This window comes from Filobasidium floriforme (assembly GCF_021052385.1).
Source record: "Filobasidium floriforme strain CBS 6241 chromosome Unknown HD553scaffold_14, whole genome shotgun sequence".
Classification (NCBI taxonomy): domain Eukaryota; kingdom Fungi; phylum Basidiomycota; class Tremellomycetes; order Filobasidiales; family Filobasidiaceae; genus Filobasidium; species Filobasidium floriforme.
In genome coordinates this window covers 19,373-43,424 of record NW_025763635.1, presented here as the reverse complement: position 1 = coordinate 43,424, position 24,052 = coordinate 19,373, and the positions used below count along the sequence as shown (strand labels likewise).

The following is a 24,052-nucleotide window of genomic DNA, read 5'->3' as shown; positions in this document are numbered from 1 at the left end:
CTCGAGCTGAGAGTAATGGACCTTGACTCCTGTGTTGCCTTTTCAATCCCCGATCGAGACGATGTTGTTATTGGCATAGAATGATCGGGTCTCAGGCAACACGGCCTCCTTGATCTCTTTGGCTACCATCAGTTGAGTGGGTAGTGGTCCATCATATGCTGATGATCCATCCGACTCAGCCTCTTCTGATGGCACATACATTGCCTGCCATCGGGCATCCCACAGTTAATGAGGTAAGCTTCGAGGTGATGTGACTATTCTGTTCCGGTCCCTACTCACCTTGAAGCAGGCCTTGACGGTGCCTTGGGCAAAGGAGGTGGTATCAAGCCAGAGGACACCATGGTTTGCTGGCTCTTCCCACTCGATGGCACCATAACCTTCATCCCAAGAAGGGTTCCGTTGGTACACAAGGATACTATCCTTGCCGGTGGTGAAGGGGGGGCTTGAAGTTCCTTGTGGTGGGGGTAGCTTGGAGATATACCGCTTCCTAGGAGCAGTGGTTGTAGCTCCTCCTGCTGCCTTGCCTACTCCACCGTATCCAGATATGCTAGATGACCTGATAGCCTTGCCGACAGGCCCAACATCAAGGTCATCCATCTCTAGGGGTTCAACCAGGTCGGCACGGATCTCAAGAATGAGACTGAGGGTTGAGGCATTTGGCATCGTGTCTTTTCCATGCAGCAGTTGAGATGTTCTAGCCCATTTGTGGAAAGCCCCAATGTCCTTATCCATCTCATCTTCATTGATCAATCTTTGCTTGTTGGCAAAGTACAGCGTGGCAACCTGCTTCAGGTCCGGGTCGTGCCTGTGAACCATCCTCAATGTCAGATAGATGGGGCAGCTAGTATTACTGGCTCACATACAAGTTGATCAACCCTGCCGGTCTGCCTTCTTGTGGCATATCCCAGTATCTGGCTTGAACCATCGAGACCATCTTTGCCAAGAGGTCACGCATCAGAGTCTCGCGAGGCACATTGAGGTGGTGTAGATGACCCTTCAAGACCTTTCGAGAGAGATAGCCGCTTCGTTCATGGTATTGAAAATCAATCATCATATTGGGCCCATGAGATAGATTGGATCCTTGTAACATAGTACGAGCCTTATTAGCCCTTGCTTGTTGGACTGCTAACATTGCAGACGAGGAAGGTGCCTCTTCCTGTCGAAGCCGGATGGCATTGGCTTCAGCTCGGTAACCATCTCGAGTAGCTGCAATGTGTTGAGCTGGTTGTGGCACATAAGCCTGTGCTACTGTTGACAAGATCTCAAGGTAGCTCACCGACCGCTTCCTCTTGAACCCGGCCATACAGACAATCGGCACATTTGTTGTGTCCGTTGACACAGACCTGACCATCTCTCATGCACAACTTGATGCCCTGTACCGACATTCCTCAGTGGAGCATTACCAACATGTACTGTATGCCCTATGCTCACCTTAGCCACCTGAGTTGCTTCAGCACTGTTGCCAAAGAAGGATAGGTAGCTGCAGCGACCACATTCAGCTACGGGCTCGATGTAGGTACCGGTCTTGCAAGTTCTGCAAGGACCGAATGAAGGGATCTGCTGGCTTTGAGACATGATTAAGAGATGTAATGGACGATAGAGCTATCTGAGAGGTGCTGATAATTGGATAGAAATGTAATTTCAATGATTCACAGATAGGTTTGTGACATGTGTATAAGTTGGTTGTATTCACTCAGTACGCACGAACTTTGTGTTGTGAAAGTGAAAGTCAGTTAGTCCGCGACCCACTCGTCTATGGCGCGCCGTTTGCGCCAACCATGATGGGATTTGTTAGCCCAATTTGGGTATTTACTTAGAGGCTTTCGGGGGATTATTTACTACTCCCTAACCATCGGCTTTAGCCGATTTTAGCCTTAGTTACCCCTATTTACCCCGGCCAAGCTTAAGGAAGGGTCGATTGGCCTACACGTCTCTGCACAGCCGTTTGCAAGCCCAATCTAAGCTATTCAACCTTAGTATCTACCTCATCTTAGTCACAATGAACTCAGAAGACCCTTCCGCCGCCATTCAAGCCATAGTCAATCAAAACTTTGATGCAGTGCAGCTCTATCTCGCTCGAGCACCAGAACATCGGAACCCCCTCCTCCTTCCCCCTCTTGTCAACGCTCTTGATGACTTGATACACTTTCTCCGCACTGTTGTCCGAGGGCATATTCCCCATCAAGCGTACCGCAATCATGTTCAAGCCACCGTAGCTTTTCAGGATCGTCTTTCAGCAGTCCAACGTCAATTCGCCCAGCCGCACTTCCCCACTCCACCACGTCAGGCTCAACGATCGTCAACAGAGAGCATTTCAGCAGAAACACTGTCACTCTACACCAACCTCGGGCTGCCTGACAGGTTGATTGCACTTCAACTCGGCACATCACGCAGAACAATCACTCGGCGAAGACAACAGTTGGGCTTGACAAAGCGTATTCTTAAGCACTCCACACCGGAAGCTACGTTGCAAGCAGTGAGCACATGGTCTATCACAATCTTTGCTAAGGTCTCGTAGCCCAACATACCCCTGATAAGCCTTGTCTACATCTGACTGATCGTTGTAGATGGTAACAAGCATCATAGGAACGATTGACCCCGACAATACAGGGCAACGCCTTGTAATGGGGTTTTTGCGGTCACAGAACGTCCTCGTGACTCGACAACAGGTTCGAACTATTATGCAAGCACGAGACCCTGAGAGAAACGGGTTACGGAGGGCTCAAGTGCTTCGCCGTAGGGATTATGACGTCCCGTTCATCAATTCTCTGTGGCATATGGACGGCCAACACAAATTGATCAATTGGAAGTTTGTTATACATGGAGCAGTAGACGGAAAGAGTCGCTTGATCGTCTTCATGCATGCATCAGACAACAATCGTTCGGAGACAGTTACTTCCAGCTTTCTGGCTGCCACACAGCGCTGGGGATGGCCATCAAGGGTTCGAGCGGACCATGGAGGAGAGAATCTAGGGGTACGCGACTTGATGTTGGACGTCAGGGGTAAGTCTACTTTCTTTTGCCCAAATCGAGCTGTGCTTAGGCTGGAACGACACATGATCACAACATAGGGCCAAATCGTGGATCTTTCATGCAAGGGCCATCGACCAGGAACGTCAGGGTAGAGCGGCAATGGCGACAAGTGGGAGAGTCAATCACCCAGATGTTCAGCCGAGTCTTCTTGGAAATGGAGTCTTTACACGACCTATACCGAGAGGAGCCCGTCGACATCTATTGCCTTCACTATGTCTTCCTTCCCTACCTCAATCACGTCATATCATACTATGTTGACGGTTGGAATCACCACGGGATGTCAAATCGAGGTTTGGGTGGGTGTAAGGCCCGGGAGCGACCCCCGACGGGGATCCCCCTGGACAGGCTGACGGGACGCAGGAATGAGGCAAGGTATGGGTAGACATCTAAATATAATAACGGATGTAGAGCTATTACAAGGGTACTAGTTCTACATCAACATACAATACCGAAAAGTACCCCCGGCGGGAGTCGCATACGGGAGTCGCGTACGGCGCGTCCGACGCGTCACGTGACCGCTATAACAGTGGGCTGAGTCCTATCCAAATGTGGTACCGAGGTGCGTTGTTACCCTTCCAAAGCCCTACTCAGCCTACGCAGGCCAATTGACGTCTTACATGGGCTTTTCTGGCGTGTCAGGACTTATGGATGCCACAAACAACGGTTTCGACCTCGATCTCTTTCCTCAACACGCTGAACAAGCTGAACAGCTTTACAATGAACGTGTTCCTGTTATCGACATGCCAGCTATCGCCCCGTCTTTCGATCAACTACGTCAGCCTACCGCTTTCGATCAGCACGTCATCGTTCCCAGGTACATGGACGAATTGCCTGAACTCCTCCAGTCTCAAGAGTTTAATCACCTGCTACACAATCGGTACCCCAACAAGCCCTGGTCGACCTTGGGCGAAGCTGTCAATCAGTACTTAGCTGTACGGGAGTTCGTTCATGACGCTATCAATGCGTTTTGATAACCTTCATTGCATCATGACGTATCAATGGTATTTCGACTCGCTTACAAATACTGTGGGCTAGAAAGGACTAGAAACACTCGCTTAGAGCGTGAGAAAGCAAAGCTAACCGAACAAAGACTTGTTGTTGTGCGTTTCAGGTTCGAACAACGATGACGCGCCATCAGAGGTAAACAAAAACAAAGTAGACGCTGCTAACAGCACCGTATATACCTACAACCATCAGTAAATCCCCCCCCGCCTTCATCTTACTCGACTAAACGTCTTTTCCACTTTCACTTATCATCACATTCAGGTCGTTCAACGCCGTCCTTTCCCTGCCATCTAAACTCTACATGGCACCCCCCAAGAAGACTTTATTGCAAAAGAAGGAAGACGCGCTTCGTTCTCAGCTCGAAAGTAAGTACTAGTCTTTCACGAGGTTTTCGTCCTTTGATAAGATCTCTTAGACCTTTCTCTACGTTCGTTGAAGCAGGAATGGGTCTCCCTACCGACAACATCGGCGCCGCCTTCACGCCGTCCCAGCAGAAGAAGAGGGGGTCGACCGCGGTCGAAGAGACGTTGGGCGAGGGGTCCAACAAGAGGCCTCGAGTTGAAGGGGCTCATGTCGAAGAGCTGGATGAGGAGCAGTTGTCCGAGCAGGGAGAGGAGGTGCAAGGCGAGGGCACGAAGGGAGGAGAGGAGCAAGGAGGAGAGGAGCAAGGCGGAGAGGAGCAAGGAGGAGAGGAGCAAGGCGGGGCGAAGCAGGGAGGGGAGGAGCAAAGGGTGGTCAAGGTGAGCTTAATTGAGTCGATCGAGATTGATTTAGCTTGTAGTAAGCTTACCGTCGTCTATTTGTTGCACGTTACCATCTCTTTCCGTCTGATAGAAACCCCACCTTAAACCTGTCGAGTTGATGGCCAAGCTGCGACTGAAGCGGGACCTCAAGGTCCAGCACGAGCAGCAACAGCAGCAACAACAACAACAACAACAACAACAAGGCCTCGACGACGATCATTCGGAGGCCCATGTCGACGTCGAGGACGACGTGTTCGACCAAGTGGACGAACAGGGTCGAGTTGGAGGTCAAGGGTTTGCGGGTGGCGTTGGGGGCCAAGCTGTGAGTTAATCGACATCCCGACACACCTTATCGTCTTGTTCTATTCCCCATCAACATATGAATACAACTCGTTGTCTTTTTACTTTCGCTTACTCGATATCATGTTTCTACGTTTCGCTATGCTCAGGGTACAGCCGGGTTTGGCAACTACCCCCGTAACGAGGCTGAAAACCAACAACGCGGCGCTTGGGACCAGTACAACCCCTTCCACCCTCAATACCAAGCGTACGCCGGTCAACAAGGGTTCGCTGGTCAGCAAGGGTACGGCGGCCAAGGGTATCACGGGGTGGGTTTAGTTTGTTTGAACGATGGTTCCTCCTCTTCAAGACTAATATTGTTTCGCTGTTGATCATAGTACCAGGAGCCCGCCGCTCCTTATATCGGTCGACCTGGTGCTGGCGCTCCAGCTGGATGGGCCCCTCCCGTACAACCGTACGGGGGCCAATACTACCAGCCGATGGCCATGCCGGTATGTACACCTCTCTTCGACTTGACTTGACTTTGAAGTTGTCATCGTTCATACTTCATACAATGTATACTAAATTGACTTATCTCTTTCGTTCAATCAGGGTTATGTCCCGTTCAACCAAGCTCCGGCTCCCCCTCCCGCCCCCACTCCCACCCCCGCTCCCTCTCCCACTCCGGCGTCGTCTCCCGGTCCCCAGTCTGCAAAGGACAAGCTGGCTATCCCGGCGAAACCGGCTGTGCCGATGATCGAGGGTCTCAGCGACGCGAAGAGCAAGCTAGTCGATGTAAGTTAGGCTTGTTTGACTCTTCTTAGCCTAACAATCCCTTTCTTAGGCCAACGAAAGCTTGACTAGGATGGAAGAAGCTGATTCTGGTATTTTTTCCGATGTAGGCTTGTCACAAGTTGATGGCGGAACCGACCTACCGGGTCATCCCCGTCAAGTATCGCTGCAAGGGGTGCAGCAAGACTCGTGCCGGTCCCTTCGACCACCTCCCCGCGTACAAGAAGTACAACGAGGCGTTCGCGGTCTGTGGTGTTGCCGATGGCAAAGACCGCTGCCTTCGTTGCCTCTGGAGGGGTACCCCGGCCAAAGACTGCTGCTGGGAGGACGCCGAGGCCAAAGTGCCCGCTGGCAAGATCGCCCCCAAGACCGCCGCCGCCACCAAGCCCTCTCCCGTCACCCCGACCGGCCCTGCTACTCGCTCCCGAGCAGCCGCGGCGACCTCGTCCGTCGCCTCCCCCTCCTCGACTCGCGGTGGTCTCGCCACCCCCTCTCCGTCTCGCATTGGGGTTAGGGCCCCTAGGTTCAGAGGCGTTCCGATCGAGACCGTTGGTGAGGTCAGGGACGCTCTTCTTGAGGCCACCCAAGATTGGGCTCAGTCGAAGGCAGAGGTCAAGAAGGATACCGACGCCGACGACCTCAAGGCTAGGTTCCCCGGCGTGTACGACATGCTCACTCGGGGTGATACCTTGATGGAGTTTATCGAACAGCAGGCCACGAAGCTCGACGAGGCCATCGGTGACATCGTCGACGAGACCAAGCCCCCTGCCCCGGTCAAGAAGGAGTGGTAGGGTTTTTTTTTTTCATTTGAACTTACGTCGTGATTTGTTGTACCGGCTCCTCTTTTTTTTTAATAATTTTGATATCATTATGCCTTATGCTTGTTCAACGAGATCGTTCATAGTCTGCTTAACTTGACATACATGTTAAATAGATTGCACTGACTATTGTCGGCGTGAGTTGTACTTTCAGGATTGAACTTGCACGATGTTAGCCTTATTAAGCCTTGTTAAGGGCTTTGAACCGTCTCTTACCCTAATCTCGTCTTCGTTAACTTAACTTAAGCTTGCTGAGCTCAATCCAATTAATCTGAAATGATATATGGCGGCGTCTCAATAACATGAGGCACATTTACAGCAAAGGGAACTGTGTGGGTGGTCGGCGCGTACGTTTGTTATCAGGCTGGCTATTTTGACTGCGTAAGTTCGATCGCCCTCCCCCCGCAACGTCTGTGTCAACTGCTCCTGCCTTCCTCTTCGTTCCCCTTGCTTTATCCTTCCCCTTCCCCTTCCCCTTCCCTGCAGCTTCTTCCTGCTCAGCTGGGGTACTTTCGGAAGCGGGTATCATCCCTTCATTGACCGATTCAGACCTGCCCAACTCAACACCAGCTAGCATGCGCCAATGCCATGTCAGCTTCGTGTTCGAGTGTGAATGAGCGGTTGAATCGACGTACCAGCTGGGTCGACCCCATCAAGGCCTAGATCATTACTGCCTGACCCTCCGACACCCTTGTCGATGGTGTCATCGATACCTTGGCCTTGGTTGTCGTCCCTACCCAGGGTGTTATGCCAGTCTTCATTGGTGAAGCCCTGCAACATTGCCGCCAACTGACCATACTCGGAATCGTTCCCTTGAAAAGCGTCCTCCGAATACCGCACAGAAGCTGGGGATTGGCTTGTAGGATAGGTTCCTTGTTCTCCTAACTCCATCGACAAGAGGTCATCAGCGGACGTATCGTTGTAAGGGAGAATAGTTGGCCCTGTTAAGGGGTTTGTAGCTGAATTAGCCCTCGCACCGAGCAGATTAGCCCTATACAAAGGCTGACTGGTTGTTGAAGACTCTAGACGTCGCAGCTGTACCTCCAGCCAATTGTCATCAAAGGCCGGATGGGAAGAGAGTCGACGAAGCAGCGTAACAGCTGCGTCAGAAGTCAATTCCCTACTCTTGAGTGGTATTGCGACAGCATCCGGATTGTCAGAGAGACAGATGACGGAGTTGGGGGAAGAAGAGCGAGCATCGTCGCTCCAAGGCTCTGCATTGACCGGTTCGGGCTTGACAATGGATACTGGCTCGGGCTTGACCTTGATGATCTTGCGTGGCCTTTGTTTTGGTGCCGGACGTTTAGCATCGAGACGACCGTTGCGACTCAAGTGTTTGAAGTCGGGACAGACGTCTTGGTGCTGCTGTAAGGCTATTGGGGGGTAGCGTCCTTCGCACCCTTTGCACCCCACTAGGCCATCAATCCCCAAGTTGCCCTCCATCTCTTCTTCCCAACGATCACAATCGAGACCCTCCAACCGAGAGATAGTCAATCGCCAAGCGGGATTGTCGTTCTCAGGGAGTTGCCAACCCTCCTCCAACACGTAGATCGAAGTGCAGTTGTAGAAGTAGCTCTTGAGATCCTTGATCGTGGCAGTATAACACCCCATGAAGTTGTCGTGATGGAATGTAGTCGTACCAGGACCAATCTTGGTCCAAATAAAGGGCTTCACTAGGGCAGTTGGGCCTAGTACGCTACGGAAAGCGGTGATAACGGCTTGAGCAATGTCTGGAGGATTCCACGAGGCTTGAAAGTCGATATGCTTGGAATGCTTCGAGTTCTCCACCGCTTCGTGGAAGAGGGTCTGTGCTCCGCTGGCATTGGGCCACAGCCGCATGTTGCAACGCATAATAGACCCGCAACGGATGTATGTGACCTTAATAGAGACGAAGCAACCCCAGTTAGAGTCTATATAGGGCAACTTGGGGTAGTTTCGGGATGAACTAACCTTGTTGGCGCCCTTCCCGATAGCGACATCACTGGTTTTCTCCTTCATCTTGCTCGAACCTTTCCTGCCAGGATTAAGCTGGTATCCTGACTGGGCAGGCTTGGGAGGCAAGATCTGAGCAGCATGAGGGTAGACGTCGTGCTTTTGCAGAGGGTAGGCAGGCAACGCTTGGAAAGGTCCTGAACCCGGTTGCGGGTAATAGACCTGACCAGGCAAGCCAGAATGATATTGATGTTGTGCGACGGGTGCCGGGGCATAGTTGCCAACGGATTGAGGCGGGACAACGGCAGTGTGAGGGTATCCTGCCATCGACGAAGCTTGACTAGCCGAGGATGGGGTACTTTGGTAAATGTGGCTGCCCGCGGTCGACGATGAAGCCATAGAAGGAGTTTGAGGCTCGTTCAGCCTCATTCTGTGGGTTTGTTGAGGAGCGGAGAACCCCTGGTGGGAGTGCGATGGTACAGCTGGGTGATTGGTGGGCTGATAATTGGCCATGTGCTCCATGAATTGGGCCAACTTGGCTGCATCCCCCTTGAATTTGTTGCGAATGATCGCACTCAGGTCGACGTTGGTGTTGTTGTGGTTCGGCATTTCGATTTATACTTAGAAGAAGGGGGGGCGAGGAGAAACTGGCAAAGGTGAAGATGCTAGGGCGATTGTGAGTATGAGATAAGGCTACGTAGAGTGTGCTTTGTATATCCAAGTACATCGTAAAACAATGAAGGCTCAGGTAGGTTGACCTCGGCCAACGTCAAGCTAAGCAGGGCTAAGCAGGGCTAACTAGGGCTAACTAGGGCTAAGCTCGGTCTGAAATTTGCTTCCGACAGAGCCTGATTAAAGCCCGAAGGGAAATAATCGGTTCAAATACACCATCGCGGGGTAAATACCTCCTAAATACCACAAACAAATAACAGTGGCGCAACCGGCGCACCATACTCGTCGACTGTAAACAAGCTGCAGCTCGAGGACCCAAAAGTCAGTCACCAAAACGTTTACAAGGGCAACTTCTCCAACCCAATCGACTGCACAAAGCTACATTACAACCGCACCATTATACTGGTCTGCCGAACAGCTCAGGGATGGACCCCTCGAGCACGTTGACCCCGCCGAAACGGTCCACCGGAGCTCGAGACTCTCCGTCAAGCCTAGGACGTGCTACAGGATCAAGTCCGGCTTACCTTTCGGTGAGCTCGCGGTCGTCGTGCTTGTCACTTTTTGCCAGAAAGCTGACATCGACGTTACGTTTCGGGTATGGTAGAGCATAAGGAAACATTCCTTGTACGGGACGGACGACAGGGTAGTCATCGAGTGAGTGACACAATCACGCACAACCTCTTCTGATTTACTATCAACCCGTTCATCTTCTAAACCCTTTTTTGGACCCTCCATTCCTCTTTACAGCCCTGGGTCTCGGATATGGAAGATCGGATTCTCAGGAGAACCTCGACCTAGGAAAGTCTTCTTCGTGAAAGATTCTTTCAACTCGAAATCGAAAACGAAAACCGAAGCTGCGTTGACGACTGCGAACGAAGATGATAGTGAGGATGAAGAGGAAGACGAGGAGGAAGGGATCTGGGATGTAGATCTGAGCGGGATGAGCGTGGGCCTGGACAGGTTTAGGAGGCGGAACGGCTGGGGCGAACAAGGAGATGAGGATGATGGACCCGAGGTCGAGCGTACAGGCGAGGCTGAGGGTGTCGGTGAGGGAGAAGGCGATGGTCGCGGTCATGCTGCCGCAGAAACCGGTGATCAAAAAGAAGAACGAGCAGACGAGCAAGTGTCCATGGTGAAGGGCAGGGTTAAGGGCGAGACGAAGGAGAGGAGAGAAGAGGTCTTGAACGTCATCCGGGCGAGGTTGATCAAGGTCCTCAGAGACGTGTATTACAAGTGAGTCCCCGGACCTCTGCGCATTACTCCTCCTCAAGCCTCTTTGCTTCGTCTTCTTTGCGACCTTTTTCTCTTTGGCCTCCTCTTTGTCTTCTTATTGCGTCGCTTACAAAGAATTACCTTGCCTGATATCTCGTTTCGTGGCGATGTTGTTCAGATACCTTTTGACGGAATCGCGCTCTCGAAGGGTCATCGTCGTCGAGAACCCGTTCCTGCCGGATCCGATAAAGAGGATCATAGGCGAGGTCTTGTTGGACAACCTGCAGGTCAGTCTCAGAGAAGAAATATTCTCGTTACCTTGACCATCACATCCCTTCTATCTTCCTCCTCTTTCCTTTTGGCGTCTTCCATTTTTTCCCCGCTGTTCGAATTCAAGACCGAGGCCCCTTTGCGAGTGTCGAGCTGACGAGACATCGATACCGACTTTACGTCGTTATCCTGATCCGCAGGTCCGGTCGGTCAGCTTCACACCAGCGCCCATCCTCGCTTTGATGGCTGTGGGCAGGACGACAGGGTTGGTACTCGATGTTGGTTATCGCGAGTCTACCGTAGTTCCCGTGAGTCCTGGATGGTTCCTCTTCCGAACAACGTCGATTCCGTCCGTAGTACAAAGCGGAGGAAGCTGATCTCATCTACTTGCCGGCGGTACTTCATCGTCTCGTCTCGTGGAAATGTAGGTGTTCCAAGGGAGAATTTTGCACGAGTACATCACTTCGACAGGGATCGCTGGCAAGGCGTTCTTGGACCGTCTGAGGTTGTTGGTCGAGCGTTACGGACGAGGATCCAACGCGGGTACGAGGTCCGGAAGCGACGAGGTCGAGGGCGAGGTCGAAGGCAAGGTTAGCAGGCACGCGAGAGGCGGGAACGAACAGAAGATCTCGATAGAACTGTTAGAGGAGATCAGGTCAAGAGGATGTTTCATCCATCCAGAGCCTGTCACGCCACTGAGATCGCCAACCGAAATCAAAACGACCTCGAGCTTCAAACTGCACCCGACGTCAAGTTCGGAGGATGATTTGGCAGAAACGCTCCGTCAAGCCTATTCACATACATCCGACCCGAACACCCGGGCGACGGTCTTTGTTGACGAGAACAGTGGGAACGTCACCGGTCGATTTAATTCCTCGACTCAATGGGTCGTCCCCGGTTGGGTCCGAGAACGGACGGGAGAAGTCTTCTTCGAGCTCGGAGAGGGGGATAAGGGGTGTAGCTTGCAAGAGGTCCTCGCCGGGTGTCTCGTCAAGGTCAGTCCATCGTCCTTGGTGCTTGTCATGGCGATGGCCATCGTCTTCGTCGTCATCGGTGATCAGGGTCGTGGTCGTATTAAATCGTCTTCGAGGTAGACGAAGCTGACAACCCCCCTTCTCCCATTTTCAATCTGTTGCGGGACATGTAAAACAGCTACCGATCGACCTGAGACGGACGATGATCGGGAACATCCTCCTTACGGGCGGCGGAGGCGCTGGATTACCGGGTTTCACGAGGAGGTTACGGACGAGCCTCTGCAGGCTTATCGAGATTGAGGGTTCTTCGGTCGGTGTCGAACACGAAGTCGGGCTTGGATCCGAGATCGCTGGGGCTCGACCTCCATCCGTGTCGGGACCTTCGGTCGAAGCCAACCAACAGGAAGGTCAAGTAGAAGCAAAAGTCAGAAGTGAGGAGGCTAAAGTCAAAGGCGACCGCAAGATGAAACTGGATGGATACCGGAGCATAGGTAGACGACCTTATGCCTGCCTGGCCGGGTTGAAGGGGGAAGTGGGGATCTTGAACGATACCAGCCTCGGCTCAAAGTCGATCTCAGGATTGGGATCGGGAGCGGAGTCCGGAGGATCGGGGTCTGGGGCGGCGCCGGCTTGGAATATGGGGTTGTTGAGTTGGATAGGAGGGAGTCTTGCCGGGTGAGTCGACGGGGGAAAAGGCGATAAAACCCTTCTTTATAGTGCAGGGGGAAAAGCTGATTTTACATCCCGTTATCGTTACCTTTGTCGTCATGATGCTCGCATGGTGATGCTCGTCTCGTCGGGTATGATTTTGATGTCGGACAGGGCTTTGCAGATCGGAGGACGGGAATTCGAGATCGAGGCGGACGAAGAGGGTTAGATGAGACGCGCTGAGAGGTACGATACGAAGGATTGGGGATGATGACTGGAAAGTGGAACTACGACCTGTTTACGACAACGAGAATGATCACGACGACGACGATGAAGACGACGACGATATTACGAAAGGTTGTTATGAAGGATTGTACCACGAACCCTATGAATTTTACTATCAACGACTTAACCTAGACTCTAAAAGGCAAGCGCCATCGTCAAGACGGGAGTCGTCGAGATCGAGTTCCGGGAGATGGCGTCAATGGTATCCCAAAGAGGAGATCTTGCACCAGCCAAGTATCGATTGATCAGGGACACGGTCTCCTTGGATAGTGCAATCTTCGAGACAGCAATTTACACGAATGTGACCTTGCACTAAAGGCAAGATGATGCGATGAGACCTCTTTTCAGCGATCAGCGACCTCCGATTGGCCGCGCACCGTGGCTTCGATCGCTCTCTGCGCTAAAGGGGTGTTTGGGGATTTTAGTAGTATTATCTTATCTCTACTCTCGACGAGCGACGAGATGAGTTCGCGAAACTCGACTTGCACCTCGCAACTCGAGACCTTTGACGAGCTCCAACTAGGTCGAACATGACGTTGTGGATCTGTGCCAGGAGGATATGGTCCGAGCGGGCAGTCGACGAGATGGCGTGATCGATTTCGGGCCATGGGTCAAGTCCAGGTGAAATGGTCAAATTAAATCCTCTCTCGGTGGCTTTTTTCTCATTTCTAAGTCCGCGGGATTTCTTGACTTTGGACCATATCCGTTCCGTCCCAACAACGGCTTATCATCATCATCATCATCATCATCATCATCATCCTCGGTCGACCTAGTAGTACTTGCATCGACATCCTATACGACATACACCTCGAGCTTTCTTCTCTCCATCACACCCCACACTAGGACCTCGCCTTGCATGCGTACAGCTCGACGGATCTCGACGTCCATCAACCTCAACCTCAAACTAGTACAACAAACGCAAACACAAACACGGAGTAGATTCGCTCTCCCTCCTGCCTTTACTTACCGACAGACGCATACGACGGTACACGAAAAGATCTTGCCTAGCCCCTCGCAACAAGCTTTTAACGAGACGCACCCTCAGACCACCACCACCACCACCACTTCAACCTCCCAACGACCGAAATCAACTTCGTCGATCATGCCCGTCAACGCCATCGATTTCCCCGAACTCCAAGCTTGTCTGACATCCAACGCCGAATGGGCAGCGAGGGTATCCAAGGATGAACCGCATTTCTTTGAAAAGAGCGCCAAGGGGCAGAAACCGTTCTTGTTGTGGATCGGATGTGAGTTATAACCCGTCTTCTCTTTCCTCTCTGCCTTCAGGGTGGAGGATGAGCGGGGATGAGGTGCCGTAGATCCTGGTTCTGAAATGACTGGTGGGCTGACCTGGATGGCTTTTTCTATTCTTCGTCCTTTTTACTTCTGAAACTCGATTCGACTCTACTCTATTTCACCTGAACCTATACCTGTATCTACTCTTACACCCTTTGCGTTCCGCTACCCCTTCTCCCTGTCTCCACCTCCTTCTTCTCCACCTTACCTCCAACTCCCCACCACACCCTCACCTCACCTCCCCCAAAACCCCACGACCAAACCCCATCCCGGACCCTTTAGGCGCCGACTCCAGAGTCCCCGAATCCGTCGTCCTAGGCCGTAAACCCGGTGAGATCTTCGTCCACAGGAACATCGCCAATCAGTACCAAGCGGGGGACGATAGTGCCCAGGCGGTCTTGGAGTATGCGGTGGGCTTTTTGGGGGTTAGGCACGGTGAGTTTTGAGGGTTTCGAGTTTTTTGAGATGAGGGTGCGAAAGAGGGCGAGAGGACCGGGTTGATAAGGGATGGGAGGATCGAGGGCGGGGATGATGAGGAGTCCGGAACATCTCTGGTTGTGAATACGACATGATCTGAGCTGATCGGGAAGCTGATAAAACATCCCTGGCTTTCTTATCCTCCTTGTTCTCTTCTTTCTTGTTGAATGGGCGACTCGATACGACACGACACGACGTGATACGACGCAGTGGCCATCGTCGGACATACGGCCTGTGGAGGATGCGCGGCGGCGTACATGAGCAAGCCCGAGGATGCCGGGAACAAGGAGGTCAGTCCCTAATGCCCATGCCCCAGTCCCTTCAGCTTAGCGTTCCTTCAACTTCAACGCTCATCGATGAATCTTGGTCACATTCCGTCTCATCTCGCTGATACGAACTTGGAACCTGCTCCGACCACCCTCCGCAGACTACGACCTCCCTAGCTCGGTTCCTCCAACCCCTGATCGACCTGAGGCATTCGTTACCCGAGGGAGCTTCGATGGACGATCTGATCGTGGAGAACGTCAAGCGTGGGGTCGTCGACGTGGCCAAGAGCGAGGTCAGTCTTCGAAATCTTCTCCCCTCCAATGGGTTTTCTCGCTGGAGGCACGCCTCCCAACCGAGGTCATGAATGTCATCCGAGGCTGATCCCGAAAACAAACACCTTGCCTACTGTACGATTCCCATTCTTACGACTCGGACTCGACGCAACAGGTCATCCAGAAACAATGGGCCAAAGCGGCCGAAGAAGGGTCCGAGCCCGTCTACGTACACGGATGGTTGAAGGACTTGTCGACCGGGTTGATCAAGGATCTGTTGTGTTCCCAAGGGCCAGACAAGGCTTAGTTGAGGGGGTGCTTGTCAGCGTCGTTGTATATGCAGAGCGAGGGTTGAGGTGGTGAAGAAGAGGGAGTTGTGGTTGGTTAGCGGGTTGAAGCGACAAGAAAGGGATAGAGGCGATGTTTGTGTCTGTGTTGAGCTTTAGATGTAATGGTTTTCTCGTCTGGTCGCGTACAATCTCTCTTCAGACTCGACTTGGGACGGGCACGTCCGCAATCAGGATACAACGATCGACTATAGATAATTCTCGTTCAGACGTATTTCGTCTTAGGTGGACGGCCTACTGCTTGTTGGCGCAGTTGGAGCACTTGCAGGACTTGCAAGAGCAACTTCCGGGGGTGGAACACGAGGTACAGTTCTCGCCGCAGCTACCCGGGTCGAAAGGACATGTAATGTGTTGATGGAGATCAGCAAGCTGGAGCGCGACATGGGAGAGAGACAGAGAGTGCATGTTTGCCGGACTCACCTGCAACCACCGCTAGTGGCCTGGTTCTTAGGGGGACATCCGGCACACTTGCACGAATCGCAAGCACAGGCCTGGGAGTTGGGTCCGCAGTTGTTGCAGGTGGAGTCACAGCTATCGAGGTCGACGCCGGCGTAGTGTCAGCTGTGTACGTCGAGGTACGCGAGCGGATACGGTCAGGTGTTGTGGACTCACTTGCAAGCCATTTTGTATGTTCTGTCGGTGTTTCGGATGTTGAGGTTGTTTCAGAGTTGAGGTGATCTGGATTGAGGATTGAGCGGGTGGTAGGGTTATGGCGTGGTGGCCTGCACTTCACGGTCATCATGGTTATATACCCCAGGGGCCAGCTGTCACTAGCTCAGGTGCACCCCTGCACCCATCTCGTGACCATGAGCAGCTCAATTCGCACCCGGAGCAAGCAATTCGGAATTGAACCTGCTCTAACCCACACCGGAGCTCTGCTGACGTGTCATCATCACGTGGACTATCGGACCGAGGCGGGCAGTGGTCCCGAGCGAGTGAAATATGAATTGTATGGTGGTCAAAGACTACAAGACTCGCCAGACGAGCAAGAACGACCCTGACTTTAGGCGTTCTCGTGACCCTTGTTACCGCAACACATCGCAAAGAACCCAGACTTCTTCTTGGGCGCAGCAGCAGCGGGTTGATGAGCTGCGGACGTGCCGGGAGCCTTCTCGGCAGGAGCGACGGGAGCGGGGTTAGCAGCGACCGCAGGCTCGACGACGGCGGGTTGTTGCTTCTCCACGACGGGTTCAACGGGCTTGGGCTCGACCGGTGCCTCGTTCGTCTTAGTAGGCATCTCTCGGTGCGCCTCGGTAGCGGCCGGAGCCGGGGTCGATGCGAGTCCCATGGACGCGGCCAAGTCGCTCGACTCTTTCGAGGCCCAGCCGCTCTCTTTCGGAGCGGCCACCTCGCCACACTCTTTACACCGACGGCTCTCGGTGTTGTTCATCCAGTCGTTGATGAGCGGCTTGAGTTGAGTGCCGAGGTCGGTGCATCGGAAAGAATCCTTGCGGATATACGTCAGGTCCTTGTGGACCGGGTTGGGGCAGTACCATTGGAGGGAATCTAAAAACATATGATAAGTCATCTTGTCAGCTTGAAGCGAACGTTACGTCATGACCGACACGACGCCAAACGACCACCCACCGATCGCGCCCTCCGGTCGAACCTGCTCCAGCACGATCCCGATGGTATCCGCGAACCTGCACGGGTTATGCGGCGTGTTCGCGGGCAAGAGGAACATCTCCCCCTCGCCGATGATAATGTCCCGACGTTTCCCGTTCTCGACGATCTTGAGCACCATCGGGCCCTTGTGTTGGTAGAACCATTCTTCGGTCTCGTTCATGTGGAAGTCGGCTCGAGAGTTGGGACCGCCGACGATCATCACGGTGAAGTTTTCGCCGCTGTAGATGCAGTGGTTGCCTATGAACTCGGAAGGGGGTTGGACCACGGATGAAGTCGATAGTAAGAAATATGCAAAACATAGCATCGATATCAGTGGATTTGCCGGGAGAAAAAACTAAAAAAACTCAGGGCCTCGCACGACTGACCGACAGGAGGCTTGAGCAAATGCGTGTTCTCCTTCAACCACCTAGGGAAGTTGATAGGTTCCGGGATGGTCTTTCCACCCTGCCCACCGTTCACAGCAGACTTGTCGGCGTGGTTGGCATCCAACGAATACCCAGCGTCTTCCCCGGACCGCGAGTGGGTGGCCAAAGCCGCAGCTCCAGCTCCTGTGGCAACGGCGGCGGTGGTCCCCGCTACGATCGGAGCGCCGAGGGACAAGCTGGACAGGTCGTTAGACGCTGCGGATACTCCTGACTGGGGCTGAGTTTGAGCTTGAGCTTGAGTGGCGGCGAGTTTGGGGGAAGCGGCGGCTCGGGCGGCAGCGGCGGCGCTATCAATGATGCGGAAAGAGTGGAACGGGTCAGTCTGTCGATCTTCAATGCGCTGAATGTCGGATCGCAAAGACGGGAAAGAGAGGATCCAGAAATGTTTCTTCGTCTAAATTCTTTGCATGATGGGGTAGGATGTACAGCATAGCATTAAAGGGTAGTCTCTCTAGTCCATCCTCATTCCCTGCCTTCCCCGCTCTGCTCACTCGCCCCACGACTACCCTAATGATATGCATGCAATCCTCCCCCGCCCTGACCCCTGGACCGATCCCCTCGAAACTTGGGACGAGCGTCGACAAGACGACCCAACTCACGCCAATTCCTTTCCACGGACAAAAGTGCCAACGTGCTTGCCGAACTCTTGGCCCTAACACGATCGATTATGAGATACCACATCGGGAATCAGCCTCCCTCCTTCCTTTCCCTCCGCTCCGGGAGAGGACATGTGTAGAGGTATCGTCGAGACTCACCTGGTAAGTACAGATGCTCAACTCGGTCTCGCTAGGCTGCCTAGACCCATCACCGCCGGCGATCGTAGCGGCTCCCCAGGGGGCACCTCCCTCGACCCGGTCGAGAACGGACAGACCGGCATTAGCGTATCCGCTGCGATGGGTGTAATGTGGATGTGAAATGGATTGACATGTTGTAGAGAGAGGTTCGGGCGATGTCAGTGAAGGCGATCGTTGGCGTCCGCAAGGTCGAGGCGAGGATAAGGTGAGGTGAGATGGGACGGGGGACTCACAGAGGAACGAACGAGATCCCGTGGTGTACAAAGAAGGGGATGGTAGTGTAAGCGGTAGTCTCCTGTCCTCCGTGTTGTCCTCCGGTCGAACTGCAGCGCGAAAAGATCGTCGATGGCAAAAAAGAAGGAAAAGAGAGCGAAAAGACCAAGGCAGAATGAAAGGCGATATCAGCACAACGCGATGTACTTATAACTTAAACCTTAGAGGGAGTACAGCGGACCACGCTGCGTGCACAAATGGAGGTAGGGGGGTGGAAATGTAGGGATACGTACGTGAACACCCCAGCAAACTTGCCGATCAAAGCTCCGCTAGCCCACAATCCTCCGGTCTGGTCGAAAAACGCAGAGACCTGAGCGGGGGCACGGCCGTACCGGGTGGGGAAACCGAAGAGGAATCCGTCGCTACAAAAGAGGACGCGAGACGGCGGGACGGAGACGAGAAGCGTAATCGGCGTCAGCTTAGAATCATAATGACAATAGAGCATGGGGAGATTGAGGTGGGATGTTGAGTCGTATATGGAAAACGACGACGTGGATATCGTTCTTTTGTTCTTGTTACGAAATCATTGCAATTGGGGTGATGACCCGACGAATACACAACGACGATAACGAAGAGGCAGGATGTAAAAGAAAACAAGGCAAGACTTACAGCTCCTTGAGGTCGTTCGGGGTGATGATAGGGTACTTGGGCTTCAAGCTACCTCCGGCGTACATCTTTCCGAGGACTTCTTCAGAGAGGGTCTCTTGGCTATCAAGATCGAGATCGAGATCGAGATCGAGATCGAGATCGGAAACAGGATCAGTACATGACCGTGTTATGAAGATTTAGATCTGGATTTAGATGGATCGATTCTGGTAAACAAGGGAATGTAGGGCTTACATCTGGAACATCTTGACCTCGGCTCCGGTCTTCTCGAGCCCGGCCTATCATGCACCGAAACGCCACGATCTCAGCTATTCGGTACCACACTCTTTGCGGTTCAGTTGGACGGCTCACCTGGACGGCCTCGGCGAGCTGACCGACGTGACCGTAGCTACGATGAGAGAAGAAGAGATCGGAAGAGAGATCGCGGTCGTCAGTGCGATCCGGGCTGCGTTTCGAAACTTAGAAGAAGCGGAGGAGGAAGACTCACGTCGAATAGTAGATGACACCGATCTTGGCAGGCATGGTTGACGATTTGGGTAGAAGACAAGAGATGATTCGCTGGTCGAAGTTGTAGCTGTTAGCTGTCGATTCAAAGTTGTGGTTGGTCGATGTCATCTTGTTTATATATCCCTTTCCGGTAATTTGCTTCCGCTGCCCTTTTTGCGCTAAATTTGCATCCGAAATCAGCTGCTTATTCAACAATCTCACGTCCTCGTCCGAGAGTCATCATCCTCTTTCCCCCCGTCGAACATCCGTCAAGAGACAGGATTGGGATGCTTTGGAGACATGTCGAAGTGGCTTAGTGAATGGGCTGAGCCATACCGGGACTCGTACGTGTGTTTCGTTGTCAAGACCGCAAGCATCATGGGATCATGAAAATCTCGAATGTCGTGAGCGTCATCAGTCATCTACCATTACATCGCGTCCTCAAAACCCGGGAACTCGTCCCACTCGACCCGTTTTCATTCATCCCTCCGACAAGCGTTAAACGCAGTAGAACTCGAAAATCCGGATCTCAATCTCACTGTCCAGATCATCCACTCCTCTACCATTACCCGCGCCTCTCGATCTCTTGCAACAACGCTCCCATCCTCGCGCCCAGCCTCGGCTGTCTCGCACTCCCACCGCCGCCACCACCAGTACCATTTCGTCGTCCGCCTCCCGCTCGTCCTCCGGGCTGTTGCGCCTGTGCATGTTGTTGCTGTTGTTGTTTCTGTAAAGTCCGTTTCGTCCGACCAGGATGCACCGCCCCAAAAGCCGACGACGCAGAAGAAGAAGTCTTGGCCGGACCGAGGTAGGCGGTACGTTTCAAATCACGCAGCGTAAGCGTACTTCTTGGGGTATTGTTATCGGTGGTGGTGGTGGTGGAGTTCGGGTGCGTTGATGATGGTGTACTGCCAGGTGGTTTGTGCGAATGGAGCGGTTTTCCCCGGAAAGGCGTATTGTTCACAACAACAGCTTTCGGGGGGACTTCTTGCTCCATCCTGTCTTTCGTACCCGTCCGGCCTCCTGCTCTTGCATCCCTCTCTCCACGATCCGCATTCCCAGCATCATCCCCCATCCGACCGAGGAAAGTGAAATTCGGATTCCCCTTGTCCTTCTTCCCCTTTGGCCTCGTCACGGTCCCCATAGACCCAGACCCGTGGTGAGACATGGAGGCGACCCCGTCCGTGCCCCAGGGTCGAGGTCGGCCGGCTCCGTAAACCGGCGTCGAGGTTGAAGACGAAGAGGAGGCAGTCGCACCGTGACCTTGCGGATGATTGTGACCTCGGCTGGAAGTAGATATGGATGTAGATGTGCCTCTCGTCGATCCACCTCGACCACGCAGGTTTGGATTGGAGTTCGAATGTGTATACGGTAGAAAGACCTCTTCGTCGTCCTCGTCTTGATCGTCGTCACCAGGAGGAGGTCCAGCCCGGGATCGTTCCCTGGAACGCTTCACATTGTTCCCTTCGTCCTCGTCTTCGCTCATACTCATAGCTCCGTCCTGGTCGACCCGGTCCGCCCGACCTTTTCCTTTCCCTTTGTTTCGGCGAAGGGAAACTCGGGAATCGATCATATCCCCTTCCACATCGTCGTTGAAGAACCCATCATCCTCCTCATCATCGTTCTCGTTCGGAGCAAGGTTGCTACCTGCACCTGTACCCCGAGTCTTTGACGGACGAGGCGCTCGTTCTTCCCCGGATTCCAACTCGGACTCGTCGCTCTCGCTCTCCGGAACAACCGTTCTCTTGCTCAGTGGTTTTGTTGCGGTTAGTCCTGCCGCGGTAGCTGCGGTGGAAGAATCGCCGTTGGATTTCGTCTTCCGGGAGAGTTGTACCAACTCCCGAACCCCATCGCTTTTGATCACGCTCGACCTCGATGCACCCCTTCCCCCAGGTCGACCTCCAACGTTTCCTCCTCCTCGGCCCGACCCTCGACCCCTGCTGTTGAAGGAAGAGCCTCTCGCAGAACCGTTCCCACCGTATCCCTGCCCCAGACCAGAGACTTGTCCTCGTCCTAGACGTTCGCTCTGTAATCCTTCCTTCTTGAGCGCTTTGGCGAACGATCTTTTTATCCGAGCTCGTTCGATGAGAGATTCTTTGAGCTTCTTGGCTACGGGTTGCGCATTATATCGTACAGAAAAGAGAGTAGTCGAGAAGGAGATATCAGCCCAGAGCAAGATTCAAAGAGATGTGACTTCGAGGGCTCTCTCTCTCTTACCTTTACCGAGATAGGCCGAATGGGGTGCGTGGGCGGGGACGACCTTGAACCCGGTGTTGCTCGGTCGGGAGGGGTTTCGACCGCGGGACGACATGATCGGACGTCGATGCAGTGAGGTCAAAGGAAGCACTACTGTATGCTAGATGAGCTCGATTGTAAGGATGGTAGGGAGGTCTGACGATGTAAATCTTTGAAATCTTACGTCGTAACCCCCTTAACCATGTGAACTTGCGTCGAATTTTCTCACGCGACCCTTGAGCTCTTCCCTCAGCCAAAAGACCAAAGGTGTGGGGGGGAAGACGATGATGAGGATGACAATCGACATCGCCACTCTCCCCATAACTGCTACTCTCAATCATCCTCAACCCACTCGTATAACACTAGACCTCATTGAAGGCCCCCAGATCTCGATTGAATGTCAGCTGAATGTGAGTGAAAAAGTCCACGAAAGTCGAGCGGATCAAGGGTTCCGGGAGGCGAAGCGTTCTTGGTAGAGTTGAGGGCTGATCTCGTTTCGTTCTCTTGTTATCCCACCTGCCATCGCTTGCCGTTCTCGTTGCAACTTGAAATCATCCATCCTACTCTCTTCGCCTTGATCATGTTCGCTACAAACCCCGGCGGACCGCGGGATTCATCCAACTACAACCACAACAACTATAACTTAAACGACACCCTCTGCTCATCTATCGACTCTCCTCGCTCCCACCTCTTTCCCTCCAACTCGCTCCGAACTCGACCACAACTCGAACCCGACGCCCACTATCGCTAACCGACAGCCTCGAACAAAGTGGACGCTCAAACCGCTCCCAAGAAGAAGCTCGCCCCCGCCGGGGGCATGCTCAACCTCCAGAGCCGAGGTCAGTCGCCTGGTAGCTCGTCTTTGTCCTAGTCGGGAGCAAGAGACGGCATGGTCATGGTCATGGTCGAGGTTTCGAGGTTGCTGATGCCGAGATGTGATGTTTTTCTATCTTTTCGTTTGCTTCGTTCTTCGCTCGGCTGGGTTGTTCGGTCTTCGGATGATCTGGGAACTCAACTCTCTTTCGCCTTCTATTCGGCTCGATTGGATGTCATTGACGCTGGACTCCAACTCACCTTTCATGATCATCTACTACCGCCACATCGAACAACGCACTACCTACTCTACCCCACCACTTCTCGTATTATCACATCTTCGACTCGACTGATCGTCGAACACCTTTTGAACTCGATCATCGAAACCTCCCTCTTCTTCTCCATCTCCATTCTCCATCTCAACCTCCATCCCCATTCTGCCATTTCACAAAACAATCACACCACAACAGACCCCTTTGCGGACGCCGACTTTGGCTCGCCCGCTTCCTCGGCTACGGCGGGTGCCAAGGCCAACGCGAGCAGGACCAGTACGCCCAAGATCGATGATGATCTCGGTGGTGTGGCGGGTGGGAAGATCCATATCCGTGAGTCGCCGAGCTCTCGCTCTTGCTCGCTCTCATCTGTTTTTCGCAACCCGTTACAAGTGATACTCGGGGAAGTTGAAGTTGAAGTTGAAGCTGACGATCCGTTTACTTGGGTCGTGGTGTGGTTTGATGGAATGTGATACGATGTGATGTGACCTTGCCCGGAAATCGAACGCAGGTATCCAGCAGAGGAACGGGAGGAAGACGTTGACCACCGTCCAGGGGTTGGACAAGGCTTATGACCCTAAAAAGATCTTGAAGGCGTTCAAGAAGGTGAGCGAGTATTTTCGGGGTCGACGGACGATACGTTCGAGTCGTTTGGCCGCTTGCTGACTCTCGACAACGTTCTCGAACCGCGCTCGACGCACACACTGTACTACTTTCCGTGCCGGCCCTCGCACGCAGGAATTCGCATGCAACGGCAACGTCGTCTCCTCCGAAGAAGCCGAGCTCGGAGCCGACGCTCCTGAACCCGCCGTCCCTGCGGGCAAGACCAAGCCCAATTTCGGACAGGTCATCCAATTGCAAGGCGATCAGAGGAACGCGGTCAGGGATTTCCTTGTTAGCACGGGGATCGTCTCGGAGAGGGAGGCCAAGGAGAAGATTCAGATGTGAGTCTTGTCGTTACAAGGGTGTTTGACGAGTCCGGTTGTTGATGGGAATTCTTTTGGCTTGTTTATCGCAGTCACGGACACTAGGCTCCAAGGGACACGCCGCCGAGGAAAAGTTGTTTCTCATGTCTTCTTTCGTCTGTCTCGTATCACACGTTGTCGTTCTCGTGCTGTCCATATCACCATGTCGATGCATTAGATGATGCCACTGATGCAGAACGGATGCCTGCTTGTGACGGTCTTCCCCGAAGTCTCA

The 24,052-nt window shown here is 53.2% G+C and overlaps 10 protein-coding genes across 10 annotated transcripts; 5 read left to right on the top strand and 5 right to left on the bottom strand.

The window, feature by feature from the left end:
- Positions 1–42: 42 nt before the first annotated feature.
- HD553DRAFT_342995 (uncharacterized protein) lies at positions 43–1,575 on the bottom strand (the record flags this gene model as incomplete). The annotated part of the gene is made up of 6 exons (XM_046182820.1): positions 43–204; positions 280–805; positions 864–1,022; positions 1,131–1,206; positions 1,277–1,373; positions 1,432–1,575. 6 exons carry the CDS (start codon positions 1,573–1,575, stop codon positions 43–45), a joined length of 1,164 nt encoding a protein of 387 aa, XP_046035595.1.
- Positions 1,576–2,615: 1,040 nt separating this feature from the next.
- HD553DRAFT_258605 (uncharacterized protein) lies at positions 2,616–2,852 on the top strand (the record flags this gene model as incomplete). Its single annotated transcript, XM_046177383.1, has 1 exon — positions 2,616–2,852. A coding segment is annotated over one exon (237 nt), but the record flags the coding sequence as incomplete, so codon positions are not given.
- Positions 2,853–3,773: 921 nt separating this feature from the next.
- Positions 3,774–6,643, top strand: HD553DRAFT_342994 (uncharacterized protein; the record flags this gene model as incomplete). Its single annotated transcript, XM_046182819.1, has 8 exons — positions 3,774–3,973; positions 4,300–4,403; positions 4,480–4,778; positions 4,873–5,103; positions 5,231–5,389; positions 5,459–5,572; positions 5,673–5,855; positions 5,963–6,643. The coding sequence occupies 8 exons, from the start codon at positions 3,774–3,776 to the stop codon at positions 6,641–6,643; spliced, it is 1,971 nt and encodes a 656-aa protein (XP_046035593.1).
- A 340-nt stretch (positions 6,644–6,983) lies between these two features.
- HD553DRAFT_324615 (uncharacterized protein) lies at positions 6,984–9,211 on the bottom strand (the record flags this gene model as incomplete). The annotated part of the gene is made up of 2 exons (XM_046181510.1): positions 6,984–7,240; positions 7,306–9,211. 2 exons carry the CDS (start codon positions 9,209–9,211, stop codon positions 6,984–6,986), a joined length of 2,163 nt encoding a protein of 720 aa, XP_046035592.1.
- A 203-nt stretch (positions 9,212–9,414) lies between these two features.
- HD553DRAFT_313098 (actin-domain-containing protein) lies at positions 9,415–12,796 on the top strand. Its single transcript, XM_046180189.1, has 8 exons — positions 9,415–9,804; positions 9,879–9,928; positions 10,022–10,507; positions 10,665–10,773; positions 10,957–11,064; positions 11,185–11,751; positions 11,909–12,405; positions 12,553–12,796. Exons 1-8 carry the CDS (start codon positions 9,700–9,702, stop codon positions 12,605–12,607), a joined length of 1,977 nt encoding a protein of 658 aa, XP_046035591.1. The 5' UTR covers positions 9,415–9,699; the 3' UTR covers positions 12,608–12,796.
- Positions 12,797–13,141: 345 nt separating this feature from the next.
- HD553DRAFT_313096 (carbonic anhydrase) lies at positions 13,142–15,428 on the top strand. The gene is made up of 5 exons (XM_046180188.1): positions 13,142–13,910; positions 14,242–14,394; positions 14,647–14,726; positions 14,864–14,995; positions 15,151–15,428. The coding sequence occupies exons 1-5, from the start codon at positions 13,520–13,522 to the stop codon at positions 15,280–15,282; spliced, it is 888 nt and encodes a 295-aa protein (XP_046035590.1). The 5' UTR covers positions 13,142–13,519; the 3' UTR covers positions 15,283–15,428.
- Positions 15,429–16,325: 897 nt separating this feature from the next.
- Positions 16,326–17,383, bottom strand: HD553DRAFT_273665 (3-hydroxyanthranilic acid dioxygenase-domain-containing protein; the record flags this gene model as incomplete). The annotated part of the gene is made up of 3 exons (XM_046177826.1): positions 16,326–16,828; positions 16,910–17,185; positions 17,314–17,383. Coding segments are annotated over 3 exons (849 nt in total), but the record flags the coding sequence as incomplete, so codon positions are not given.
- A 254-nt stretch (positions 17,384–17,637) lies between these two features.
- HD553DRAFT_313090 (cytoplasm protein) lies at positions 17,638–19,677 on the bottom strand. Its single transcript, XM_046180187.1, has 8 exons — positions 19,534–19,677; positions 19,398–19,434; positions 19,281–19,324; positions 19,050–19,148; positions 18,674–18,802; positions 18,401–18,490; positions 18,129–18,261; positions 17,638–18,025 (listed from the first exon to the last, which is right to left on the bottom strand). Exons 1-8 carry the CDS (start codon positions 19,659–19,661, stop codon positions 17,969–17,971), a joined length of 717 nt encoding a protein of 238 aa, XP_046035588.1. The 5' UTR covers positions 19,662–19,677; the 3' UTR covers positions 17,638–17,968.
- A 115-nt stretch (positions 19,678–19,792) lies between these two features.
- Positions 19,793–21,913, bottom strand: HD553DRAFT_313086 (uncharacterized protein). Its single transcript, XM_046180186.1, has 2 exons — positions 21,750–21,913; positions 19,793–21,641 (listed from the first exon to the last, which is right to left on the bottom strand). Exons 1-2 carry the CDS (start codon positions 21,841–21,843, stop codon positions 20,098–20,100), a joined length of 1,638 nt encoding a protein of 545 aa, XP_046035587.1. The 5' UTR covers positions 21,844–21,913; the 3' UTR covers positions 19,793–20,097.
- A 48-nt stretch (positions 21,914–21,961) lies between these two features.
- HD553DRAFT_313083 (translation initiation factor SUI1-domain-containing protein) lies at positions 21,962–24,008 on the top strand. The gene is made up of 6 exons (XM_046180185.1): positions 21,962–22,177; positions 22,526–22,606; positions 23,051–23,185; positions 23,364–23,458; positions 23,591–23,796; positions 23,871–24,008. Exons 1-6 carry the CDS (start codon positions 22,165–22,167, stop codon positions 23,881–23,883), a joined length of 543 nt encoding a protein of 180 aa, XP_046035586.1. The 5' UTR covers positions 21,962–22,164; the 3' UTR covers positions 23,884–24,008.
- Positions 24,009–24,052: the final 44 nt, after the last annotated feature.